General features: G+C 41.6%; 1 protein-coding gene across 1 annotated transcript in view; it reads right to left on the reverse strand.

Moving 5' to 3' along the window:
* The window catches only part of LOC311057057 (neurobeachin-like), a gene marked incomplete at both ends in the record, with an annotated part of 230399 nt that overhangs the window by 9540 nt on the left and 207366 nt on the right, over nucleotides 1-13493 (reverse strand). The window contains 10 exon segments of the mRNA XM_084073945.1: nucleotides 344-463; nucleotides 1003-1143; nucleotides 2816-2928; nucleotides 4169-4284; nucleotides 4729-4831; nucleotides 5871-5988; nucleotides 6696-6832; nucleotides 9179-9214; nucleotides 9562-9711; nucleotides 10139-10263. Coding sequence (XP_083930071.1) covers nucleotides 344-463; nucleotides 1003-1143; nucleotides 2816-2928; nucleotides 4169-4284; nucleotides 4729-4831; nucleotides 5871-5988; nucleotides 6696-6832; nucleotides 9179-9214; nucleotides 9562-9711; nucleotides 10139-10263 — 1159 coding nt within the window.

Below are 13493 nucleotides of genomic sequence, written 5' to 3' on the forward strand. Positions count from 1 at the left end.
AAACATGTTTTCTTTAAAGTATATTCAAAGATTTGCACAATTGTCCATGATTTAAAAAAAATAGCAGACCAAAACCAAATCTGTTGAACTCATTAGCTCACATTGAAGAGCAGCAACAAACATGCATGATTTGACCTGAATAAACGTTGTTAAAGCATTATTTGTGCTATTCCTTTTATTACACATCAATGTAGAACAACGTTTGTTAATCATCCTTACAGTCTGATTAACCACTAACCAGCCCTATATATATATATATTGTCACACAAAGATAGCCAAAATAGCCGAACTACAGGCTTGTACACTTGACACTACCAAACATTCCTGAACCAGACGGATATACCTTCACATCAGCCGTGTCTCTCTGACAGTTCCTCCATGAACGGCCGATACCAGAGAACGAGCGGTCTGGGTGGTCAAACTTGTTCTCATTGGCGTTGAGGAAAAATGTGGTGAACGGCTCCTAAAAATACAAGAAGAAATTCAATTATATGTTGAGTGAGTGAGTGAGTGAGTGAGTGAGTGAGTGAGTGAGTGAGAGAGAGAGAGAGAGAGAGAGAGAGAGAGAGAGAGAGAGAGAGAGAGGTACAGTAAGTGTGTGTGTGTGTGTGTGTGTGTGTGTGTGTGTGTGTGTGTGTGTGTGTGTGTGTGTGTGTGTGTGTGTGTGTGTGTGTGTGTGTGTGTGTGTGTGTGTGTGAGTGTGTGTGTGTGTGTGCGTGTGTGTGTGTGTGTGTCTCTATCAGTTAAGGACATAAGTTCATATATTTCATCATCTGCCGAAATCAATAAAGGCCCAAAAAAGGCCCAAAAAATGCTGTTGGCAGTCGCCACATACAGTATAGTGGTGACCTTGAGTTTCCCAAGTTTGTGCATCTACTATTGTTTGATTTTAATTGTGAACGCAAATAAAGATGTTAAATGTGTGTGTGTGTGTGTGTGTGTGTGTGTGTGTGTGTGTGTGTGTGTGTGTGTGTGTGTGTGTGTGTGTGTGTGCCTACTTACTATTCTCAGCATCCAGGTCAGCGTTGTGTGTGCGGTGGAGTATAAAGTTGTGTAGTGGTGAGGGGGCGTGCCGTCTTCGTCCCACGTCTCGTAGCGCTCCGCGTAGAATGCCGCCCGCTTGGGATTCAGAGCTCCGATTGGCTGGAAGACGAGACAGCGACAAACAGTATGTTAGGTCTACAGAAGATAACCAGAAAAGGAGGTCCATTATATGGTTTCTTCTTTTTAGAGTTAATCCAGGTAATAATGTCAACAGAGCCGGTTTCACAGTAATGAGCTGTGTTTCACACCAACAAGCATTGTCAAAGCACTGTGACACGTAGTTAGCTTGTAGAGATGTTCTTTTTGGCAAGCTACAAAGAGTATAAATTAAGCTTAAAGGCATAGTTCACCCAAAAAAAAGAGACTTGAATTCATGGATATCTTTTGGTTTTAAGCCAATAAAACCCTAAAAAAAATAATTTGATGACCGGCAGCAGTTCCGGTAGGAGACACAAAGAGTCTCCTTTGTGTCTACTACCGGAACCACTGCCTACCGGTCCGCTGGTCATCAAATTATTGGCTTAGGAATGTGACAAAAACTAAAAAATATCCAAGAATTCAAGTCTCCATGGGATGACTAATCGATAGAAAAAAAGTCATTTTCTGGGTGAACTATCCCTTTAAGCCTTTGTAAGCCATTGGTCCTTATATGCACTGTTAGAAACAATAAAAAAAAATCTGAATCATTTATTATTTGACTTGCACCTTTCAATACAAAGTGTGTGAACAGAAAAAAGGCAAAAAAAAGATACAATTCACAATATTTGAAAGAAAGTCATGAGCTGCGATGAATAAAGGGACATAGAGCGTCAATTAATGAAATGGTAGTCTGTGTAGAAATGGGATTTGAGAAATGATTAAGGAAGATTAAAGTGATCTTTGCTAGCGTAATATCCTCGGGCAGGTCGTTCCAGTCACTTTGGATAAGCTTCCCAGCAGAAATTAGACATTAGGCAAAACCATGTCTACCCCCTTCTGCGTTCCCATGTGGGGTGCTGCCCGCCTGCCGCACCAAATTCAATTAATTGGCGATGACCAGACCAGGCAATCAAGGGCATGACAGCCCAGGGGCTTGGTTGGCTCAGGGGGGTAAAGTACCTGTCCATCACAACGGGTTAGATTCAACCATAGATGGTGGATATATCTCTGGGTGATAAGTCACTAAAGCCGAAAATCGTTGGTGTGGGGCATGATCTGCAGATTGCACTAACTATACCAATATACTAAATTGTAAATGGTGCATTTATATAGCGCTTTTATCCAAAGCGCTTTACATAGATTGTGCATTACATTCACCCATTCACACACACACACATTCATACACCGATGGCGGAGGAAAACCCTGCAAGGCACCAACCTGCTCATCGGGAGCAATTAGGGGGTTCAGCGTCTTGCTCAAGGACACTTCGACACCGCAAAGAGAGAGAGACTATATGGGACCCAATGCCTCCCTGTTTGGCACTCAGCATCAAGGCTTGGATTGGGGGTAAGTCCCTGTGTGACATACTAGTGTACTCATGTCCAGGCGTGGGGTGTACTTGTGCATCAAGCTGCCTCACGCTACAGACACAGGAGATAGGCTCTTGCCCCTATGGGCCACATGGCTCGGCAAGGCTTACCTTTTTTAATAACAGTATATCACAAGATAATACTGGATATAAGAAATATAAAAAATTACACATTTCAAAAAAGAGATGACGAGTAAGGGATAAAGCCAAGGTGTGTGTGTGTGTGTGTGTGTGTGTGTGTGTGTGTGTGTGTGTGTTCTAACCTTGGACAGGTCTCTGAAGTTGCCAGGCAGAGTAAGGTCTAGCTCCTCAGAGTCATAGTTGGTGAGAACCCACGGGAAGACGGGGTACTGATTCAAATCATTATAAGTCCTCCCTGGATGGAGAGAGAGAGAGAGAGAGAGAGAGAGAGGGGGGGGGGGGGGGGGGTGAGAGGGAGCAAGGGAGGGAGAGAGAGTTGGAATTTAAATAATTACTTTATTTTCCATTGCATATTCCATTACTTTTAAATCAGTAGTTCTCAAAGCTTTTCGTGCCAAGGATCCCCAAAATGACATGCATTTGGCCGCGGACCCACATCTAAAAACAATAGGTGCCAGGGACCCCCAGAATAGAAGATTTGTGTTAAAAAAAAGATTCTAAATTAGTCAAAATTTAGAGATTTAAAAAACAAAAAAGTTCAAAAATAGCAGATGTACTGTACTTGTAAGCTCGTAGTGCGGCACTAAGTGACATGCTGTGAGCTTGTACTGTATATCTGCTATTTTGAAATAGCCACGGTAACAAATCTTTGCTGGGGACCCCCTGGAACCCGCCCAAGGACCCCTGGGGGTCCCCGGACCCCACTTTGAGAACCAGCGTTTTAAGTGACTGATTCTGTATTTCATATTTGAGTGTGTCTGTCTGGCCTATCTATGTTTATTCATTCGTTCAGAGAGATACAAGTTTTCGACTATGTGCAAATACCAGCTGACACTTGGTGTCGCGCCATGGCCGCTCGCTTCCGTCATTCTGCGATAACAGACTCTCAGATTTAAAAATGCACACTGTGTTCCTGAAAGCAAACACGAGCAGAACACGTTTGAGCGCGTTCCCATCGGCTTATCTCGTTTGTTCAGACTGCTGACATCAGGAACGTAGAAGCAGCGCCTAGATATTACATTTAGTTTTTAATGTAAAAAACATTATAACATTTGCATTTCTTGTTTTTTTTACCCCATGAAAGTTGATCGTTTGTAATTCTAAAAATCCTAATAAAAATAATATTTCATGTACAGTACATAGTCAGTACGTGAATGTTTATCTTTTTTACAGTTCACCCTATAGAGACATACAACAACAAGGACAGTCTTTACAATCATCTGGCTTGGATACCAAGGAATCCAAATACTGTGGGACAGAAGTCCCGAGCTGAGCACGCTCTACTGTCAGTTGATTGACCCATTTAGACCTGAGGCCCATTCTAAATACGGATTCTAAATCCTAGCGTCTGCTAAATGACTGTAATGTAATGTAATATGTAAGCATAATTAAAATAGCATTGAATGACGGCTCCAGATAGTAGTCTTGAGAGCACTTTTGTCGACAAAAGGGTGAAATCCTGCCCAAAACCTCACCTGCGATGGTGTTGAGAAACATGAGGTACTCGAAGTTGGAGATCTCTCTCCTCTGCCAACGCTGGGTCATGTTGGACGACTTGAACAGCTGACGAGGCGTCGCCAGGGAGATCCGCCTGGGATTGGTTGATTAAGTGATCAAGTCATTTATTAACGCAATTGTTAACGGTACAGATTAGTACAGTTAAAGGCTATGCTAAAAGGATAACACAAAAAGCCCCAGAGGTCCATTGTACTCATATTCATCAGTAAGATATATAATACATACATATAATACATACAATATTGGTATAAGCTCAACAGCAGCAAAAGGTATATTTACAGAAAAGGGGGGGGGGCAGAGGATGCTACTATATACAGTATACTGAGGTGTTCAAAGTAGGGATGGGACGATAATCGTTGATAATCGCTAATCGCAATAAGTTTTGCTACAATAATCGTGACTTGTACTTTTCATATGGTCCCATCCCTTGTTCAGAGGTGTTGTACTGAGCTCAATTGTACTTTAAAAGGTCAGCCATTCTTTGTGACCATGAAGTTGAAGTAGTGAGCCCCGTTACCTGGCCTGGGGCAGACCGTAGCTGGTTCCCACTCCGACCCGGGGCAGACTGTACACCACCCTCTTTACTGTGGCCTGGTCGGGGAAGTTAAACATCACAGACGCTAGAGAGAGAGAGAGAGAGCGAGAGAGAGAGAGAGAGAGAGAGAGAAAATAAGGACACACCACTTTCCGCTGAACTGAAAACCCTTTTTTTAATACCTCACACAAACTCCACCCCCCCCCCCCCACCCCCCCGCCGTTATGAAGTATTGTTTCATATGTTCTTATGATGGATTACATCGATGGATCAAATGAATGTGAAAACGAAAAAAACACCAGCAATATCCTTATAGATTTCTCTTTCTGTCTTTGTTTTTTTTTAATGGTACTTACTGAGATGATGGAAATGTCCGAACTTTTGTGTTACGCCGTTATGCACAGTAATACATCTGGGCTATATAACTAGAAAAAGTGCTCCTCGGAGCACAGGTAGGTTATTGTGGGACGGCAATGATTGGAATTCGCCAATTCAGGATGGAATATAAAAAACCCGGACGGATCCATCTTGATTATTTGACTATAGAGATAATGTGTACCGATTTGCGTGATGTTTGGACAGACACCCGGACGGACGGACACACGGACGGACGGACAGGGTGCAAAACACCCATGCCTTTCGGCCTGGCGGAGACAATAAAGTTAAAGTTATCTGTGTGTTTGCGTGTCTGCCTATGACTCATACCAACATCCCAGGTTGAAGTGGGTCTGAAACTTCTCATAGCGTTTTGTTATGATCCGGGGAAAGGTCACTGGCAACTTTTGCTAAATATTTTATAACTTTAATATTTAGCTTTTTAAAAACTTTTTTAAACTGGAAGTCAACGGAGAGGAAAGCAACAGGGACCCGTGTGCGGCTCCAATTGTATTCATTTGCACACAAAAAAAAGAACCCAAACAGATACTGTACTGTAGAGGAAAAGTTAGAAGCCCTGGAGAACCTCGCCTAAAAAAACACAAAAGCTTAGAATATGGAGATAAGAGTTTTCTGCCCAACAGCAACGATATGGAATATGGAGTCCCACTCAGGTGAAAGAGACACAAAGTCATATTTTTGTGCACATGCTGAAACACCCTAGTGTATATATACTACTGCAGTCTTACTCCGGTTGGCCATGAAGACTTCCAACCCGGTGTTCTGCAGGAGGTAGCGTCTGGAGAACACCGCTCTGATCTCACTGAACATCCATTTTCCGTGGAGACCCTCCGAGTACGCCAGAACCTGTTCAAACACATCATGAGTAGTCAACGTCAACTCAACGCCAATGGACAATTCAACAGTTCCCCCAAACCCCCAGAACTGAACTGTATATGATCCCTCCTCGTTGCTGACCCCTACTGGTTGGTACATTTACTCAAGCACTGTACTGAAATACAATTTTGAGGTTCACTTCTTTTACTTTACAGGAGTATTTCCAATGTTCTGTACTTCTACTCCACTACATCTCAGAGGCAAATATTGTACTTTTACTCCACTACAATTATTAGACAACTTTAGTTACTAGTTACTTTGTAGATTTTGATTATTATTACAAAACATACATTAACCACTTCAGCCCTATATACATTTCGGCCATTTGAAAACAGCCGATCTACAAGCTCACAATGCGTCGCGATGCGACGCATTGTGAGCTTGTAGATTTGCTATATCCAAATGAGTTTACTAGAGTATTTCCAATTTGCAATACTTTTACTTCTACTCCACTACATCTCAGAGGCAAATATTGAGCTTTTACTCCACTACAATTATTTGAAAACTTTAGTTACTAGCAGATATAAATTATTACATTATAAAACTTACATTAACCACTCTAGCCCTATTTTATACCTAGGCTATTTGAAAATAGCCGATCTACAAGCTCACAACGCGTCGCATCGCGACACGTTGTGAGCTTGTAGATCAGATCAAAAGCGCTCTCTCTGTCTTACCTTGGCGTTGATCTTCTTGAACGCAGGGTCCTCTTCGTCCACCTCAAAGTAGATCTCAGTGGTGGTGATGGACAGGGTTCCTCTGGCCACCACTACAGGAGCTACCAGCTGGGCCGGAGTGCTCAGCACAACCGGGCCTGATTGGAGGACAGGACAGGACAGCCAATCACAATCATGATCAGAGATTTGGCATAGAGTAGACGGAAACAAGAGGTCCAATGTAAATCAGGTCAGTTTCTATTAACCCTTTAAGACCGGGAACGCATCTGTGTGTCATTTTAAGACTTCTTTGGTTATTCAAAAATAGCAGATCTACAAGCTCAACATCATGAACATTTTGGCAAATCTTTGAATATATATATTTTTAAAGCGAACATTTGTAACTCAAATCTTTGCTTCTGGGGGTTCTACAAACGTCTTCTAAATCCTAACAGTTTTTTTTTAAACTTATGTTGCTATAATCAGTGGTTCTCAAACTTTTTCATGTCAAGGACCACCCAAAATTTTATGTATTTGGCCGCGGACCCCCATCTCAAAATATTTGGTTCCAGGGACCCCCCAGAAGCAAAGATTTGAGTTAAAAATGTTTGCTTGAAAAAATATATACAGTATTATTCAAAGATGTGCTACATTATTCAAACATTTTCAAAAATAGCAGATCTACAAGCTCATAGCGCGGCACATAGTGCCGCGCTATGAGCTTGTAGATTTGCTATTTTTTAATAGCCAGGTATAAAATAATGGTTTAAGTGGTTACACAGATGCGTTCCAAGTTTGAATGGGTTAAGAACAGAGGGTTTAAGTGGTTATGGCTGCACAATCTATGGACAATCATACTGCCATTTGTCTGATACAGATACTGTAAGTACCCATTATTTTCTTAGAGATTATGTTATTGATTACGTTTTCGATTTAGATCTTTTCCAATGAATCGCACCTTTACATTAGGTGCCGACATCTACTTATTACAACAAAAGACAAGAATCATACAAAAACTACAGCGATACAGGTAAGGCACTTAATTCCTGTCAGTGAGGTAGAATATGTATTTGTTGTGTTGACTAGGTACCAGGATTATTATAGTAACTAAACTAAAATGAACAATGTAAAACTAAAACAAACTAAAACAATATAGAATTGCATGAAAAATAATCTTCGTTTTTTTTTTTTTCCCCACGATCATATGATGTCCTGCATGCTTTCATCCTACTTTTGTTTCTTTCAAATTCTATAATTCAAGGAAATCCTCATGATATCCAAAAAAGAAAAACTAAGACTAAACATAATAAAAGCTAATCTACAACTAGTCCATTCTGGAGGAAAAAAAGTGTATAAGGGTGTGGTCACACCGAACTTTGATTCTGGCAAGGCGGCGGATTCTGCCAATGCTTTTCAATGAGAAAAAAACAACCTAACTGAAACTAAACTGAAATCAAACACCTAACTGAAAAACTAATGAAACTCATTAATATTTCAAAACTATAATAATTCAGGCACATACACAGTAAAAACACTACAGTATTTTGCTGTGTAGCACAGAAAAACAATACTCTAACTTGCTCTACTGTTAACTCTACTGTTAACTTGCACAGAAATAAATTCATTGGGAACATCGTTTTGGTTCACAGACCATCATCAGGTTATCCTGAGAAAACCTGATGAAGGACTGCGTACCGCAATGCTGTTGCTGTTGTTGTGGAACGTTTCGGTACGCAAACCTTGAGATGAACCCTGATGAAGAGAACACTCCGGAACAGCTCGGACCATAAGCCTCTTTATTAACCCATTCAATCCGGGAATTAACTGTGTTATTTTAGATTTCTTTGGCTATTAAAAAATATCAGATATACAAGCTCAGGAGCTTGTATATCTGATATTTTTTGAAAAATCGTGAAAATGTGTGCAAATCTTTAAGTATACTTTTTAAAAAGAATATTTGTAACTCAAATCTTATTTCAAGATTTAAAAAAAAATAGCAGATCTACAAGGCACTCGGTGCCGCGCTTGTATATCTGCTATTTTTGAATAGCCAATGAAATCTAAAATGACAGAGTTGCGTTCCCATATTGAATGGGTTAAGGTGCTGAGTGTACAAACAAACACTGACATTTCCTCAAGAGTCACGACTCCCTATAATAAAGAGGCTTATCGTGCTGAGCTGCTTCAGTGTGTTATCTAACTGCAGTGGTTCTCACACTTGTCAGGCCGCGACCCCCCCAAAATAATCATATTTGAACTGGGGACCCCCCAAAATGATCATATTTGAACTGGGGACCTGGGTGTGAGAGTGTGTTGGTACAGAACCACTAGATTAGTACATGAGAAGTTATCTTGGATTTGTTTTCTGATAGGTAAATGTGATTCAGGGAAATCAGGACTGCATTAGGATAGTATCAGAATCAGTGAAGAGCATTTTTAGCATTTTAATGATTCTCAAACATCGTTTTTGACATTTGTAAAAATGTCCAAAATGAGCAACTTGCCTGTGTTGGAAGTATAAAGTCGTGGACAGAAACGTACTAGAAATGAGAGTGATAGACAGTTAACTGTGTGTGTGGCACCGCATATGCGTGTCTGGCATTTTACAAAAAAAACAAAAAAAAAACACACACACGTGCGTGCACACACACACACACACACACACACACACACACACACACACACACACACACACACACACACACACACACACACACACACACACACACACACACACACACACACACACACACACACACACACACATACACACACACGTACAGACTGTGCAAGGTTTTGACCTACTGCGCGTGTGTGTGTGTGTGTGTGTGCGTGTGTGCGTGTGTGCGTGTGTGCGTGCGTGCTAGCGCGCGCGTGCGTGTCTCACCGGCGAGGTTGTCAATCTCTTTCTCCTGCAGAAGGCTGACTGCGTCATCATCTCCCTCCAACATTAGCTCCGCCTCTGGGTTTTGACTGACCACCGATTGGCTGCGGAATGTCTTCTTTGACTTAAGACCCTCCTCCTCTTCCTCTGGACCTGTTGGTGTGTGAGCAGCATGCACGTGTGAGCACAAGGTGTGCACGGAAAAAATAGCAGATCTACAAGCTCACAACGCGTTGCGATGCGTTGTGAGCTTGTAGATCAGTTATTTTCAAATAGCCTCGGTATAAAATAGGGCTCAAGTGGTAAATGTATGTTTTATAATGTAAAAATGGATATCTGCAAAGTAACTAGTAACTAAAGTTTTCAAATAATTGTAGTGGAGTAAAAGTACAATATTTGCCTCTGAGATGTAGTGGAGTAGAAGTAAAAGTATTGCAAATTGGAAATACTCCACTAAAGTAAAAGTACCTCAAAATTGTACTTAAGTACAGTACTTGAGCAAGTGTACTTAGTCATACTTTCCACCACTGACAATTATGTTCTGCGCCACTGTTGCATGATGGGATATAGATGAACTGACCATAGTCCTCCAGGGCTTTGAGTGACACGTCGGCGTGGGTGGAGCCAAAGGCGTTGCGCACAAATCTCCGCCTCCTCCTGAGGTCATCCTCCCAGTAGTCTAGACGCCAGAAATCGTGTAATTGGCTAAAGACGGGAAAAGGGGGGGGGGGGAGCAAAGACAGGAAAAAAACTGATCAAAGTGAAGGGCAGTGTACGGTGCTAATGTAAGGTTAGGATAAACTTTGTTATACATTGATCTTGGGATCAGCGCTATTAAAAACATCATTAAAAACATGAGAAGCGTTTGAAGTAATACTAAACAGTTAGCCTATTTCACATTAAAACATCTTAAACTTCAAAGAGACTCTACATGTAAAACTGACAACACAACAGATAAAAAGAAACTGTAAGAATTAAAGAGCAAAAGTATAAAGTGCTAAAGCAGTAGTATATGATTCAGTATTAGAGTTCAGAAACTTGATGGAGGCTGGAACTAACAATAGCTTCAAGCAGTTTGATTTGCACTTTTGTACCCGGAGTCTTCTAACAGCAAGAATCTAACTGATAGCAGAGGTCTGATTTAATCAGATCTACAGTACATCCACTTCTTGCATGAAATTCTTGGACGTCGGCCAGCCGGAGGCGGGCCCCGGACTGGGATGCGATGCGAGTCAAAAAAAATGTTTTTGTGGGGGCCCCCTGAGGTTGGGGGCCCGTTTCAATTGAAATAGGTGAAACATAGCAAAGGCTGCCACTGGATTCAGAAGGCATTTGTAGACGCGTTCCCGGATTGAAAGGGTTAAGTGCTAAAGCAGTAGTATTGCACATTGCTCTGTTGCACTCTGTTGCTCACGATTTAGTATTTGAGTTCAGAAGCTTGATGGAGGCTGGAACTAACAATAGCTTCAAGCGGTTTGATTTGCACTTTTGCACCCGGAGTCTTCTAACAGCAAGAATCTAACTGAGAGCAGAGGTTCATATTAGAGAACAAAGTGATGTTGAGAGTCTGCAATGATTTTTGTTGCGTGTTTCATGACTGACTGCTCATACGGGCTCTCTATGGGATCATTTTTATTTCTTGCCTATGACCTTCATATCTGTTTTGTGCATAATGGCAGGCTTGCTTTTCAATCACACCGTTTATGCAGCGTTCACACTGGCTGCTACAAAGCTACAGGCTACCATTTATTTTTCAATGGAAGGCAGCAACATGAAGATACAAAGCAACACCGGGCGCAAGTCGGGCGACCTCCGAACGGTCGGACCCACAAATCTGGCCACCTCGGGACGGTCGGAGTAGTGTTGATTTTGACAGCAACAACATTTTGATTTAGTTTTAGTCATAATCTTTTGAATCAAATTCCATATAGTTTTAGTCATGTTTTATTCATCTGAAATGTTTTACTGTTACTGTCTAGTTTTAGTCTACTAAATATCAGAAGATTATAGTCGACTAAATCTACAGTTGATTTGGTCGACTAAAATGTTTTGTGGCGGTGCCTTGATGGCTTCGTAATGGCTGATTTTACACTTGGTTGTAGATCTGCTATTTTCAGAGTGCAACACCTGAGCGCAACCAAACATAAAATTACTTGTCTTTTAGCTCTACCGGATCTCTTCTCCACTAGTCCCTCAACATTTTAGTCTAGTTTTTCATTTGTTGACGAAATTATCAATACTAGACCATACCCGGTCGACGCATCCGTGGGGGGGATATGCGCACATGATCTGGCAACCCGGGAGGCGACATTGTTTGACACATAAACGCTAATAAGAAGCTGAGATTTGATGAAATTGAAAAACGGGCTTCACAGTTGAGTTGAGATGGTAATGGTCAATGGCTGTGTGCAAAATCAGAGCAATTGGTCCAGCCACTGAGGAGAACCGGGTAGCTTCACTGACTCACCTACCACTACAGACAGAGGTTACTAGAATTATAGTATGATAGTCATAGTTTTAGTCATCATAGCTTAGTTTTTATTTAGTTTTCGTCTGTGAAAAAAGGTAGTCGCCGGAAAAAAATCGTCTTAGTTTTAGTCGACAAAATCAACACCCACAAATCCAGTGACCTCGGAACGGTCGGAACCCACCAGGTATTTCTGGCCACAAGAACCTACTGGGCCACATTTGACGTCTCAAAGGTACATAACTCGAATGTCGTTGAGTCGCCCTGCAGCATTGGGCTAACGGCTCGCTCTATCTCACACCTTGGTGGATACAGCGGAGCCCCTTTAGATTGCCAAACTATGCCGTAAAGTCTATCTAATGATGCTCTCCAGGATCGTCTGGGAAGCCAATATGAGCTGTGGGATGCTGGTCATGATGTGCATCCAACACAGCTCATTATGTTCCAACCGTTTATGGTTGGTGCCTTTCAATGTCTCCCCACAGGACTGTTTGCGACAGTGTTTGTGGCAGAACAGCGTGTGAACTTCTACCACGAACTCCTGCAGAGAACTCACTATCTACCAGGAGCAGAATGTAAACAGAAGCATTATAAAACCTCCCAGAGGAGCACAGACAGACTAGGATTGATTGACAAGACTTCTAAAGTCAGTGATTTTCCACATCAACTTCAAAAGAACGTTTTTTTTTTATCAGACAGACAACCACGTCCGAGGACGTGATTCTGACTTAAAAGCTGCAATGCGCAACTTTCATGTCTTTACCCAGGTTCCAACCCAGATTCCCCGCACCAAAGCGCCCACATGCTGAGCTAATACAGAAAAAAAGCCCATTTGGGGAGAGGATGAATTGCGTTTTGAGCTTCATGCAGTGGTGTTAGTTATATTAACTCTCTGCCTGCCAAAAAGAACCAGGAGATAACATTTTCCAAAAAGTTGCTGCTCCATTCACTTCAATGTTAAAAAATAAACAGAGAAATAAATAACATTTTCCTATGTTTTACCATGTAAACTGCTGGCAGTTTTTGAGTACTATTGTTGAAAAACCCTGGCAGTTTAAGAGTTAACACAGACAGACTGTTTGATTCCTTGCTTGATTGGTCAAAGCAACAGACATTTACTGAAAGAAAGATGCTGTCACATCCCCAAAACTAAAGAAACGAACCTGGGGTGACAGGGCCTTCTCAATGGCCGCCCCCTCACCTATGGAACTCACTCCCAGCTCACATAAAAGCTGCCCCCCCCACCCTCGCCACGTTTTAAAACCACAATCAAAACCCACCTTTTGAGACTTGCATTCCCTACCTAATTCTAATCCCCCTTTTCTACCGTTTATTTCTATATATTTTTTCTTTGTGTTCTTAGTTTTGAACCTTTTAACTAGTTTCTGTTTTGCAAAGCGACTTTGAGTACTTAGAAAAGCGCTATATAAATTGTAGGCATTATTATTCTGTGTCACACAGATGTCCC

This window comes from Gymnoscopelus microlampas, assembly GCF_963454915.1.
Source record: "Gymnoscopelus microlampas genome assembly, chromosome: 12".
NCBI lineage: Eukaryota > Metazoa > Chordata > Actinopteri > Myctophiformes > Myctophidae > Gymnoscopelus > Gymnoscopelus microlampas.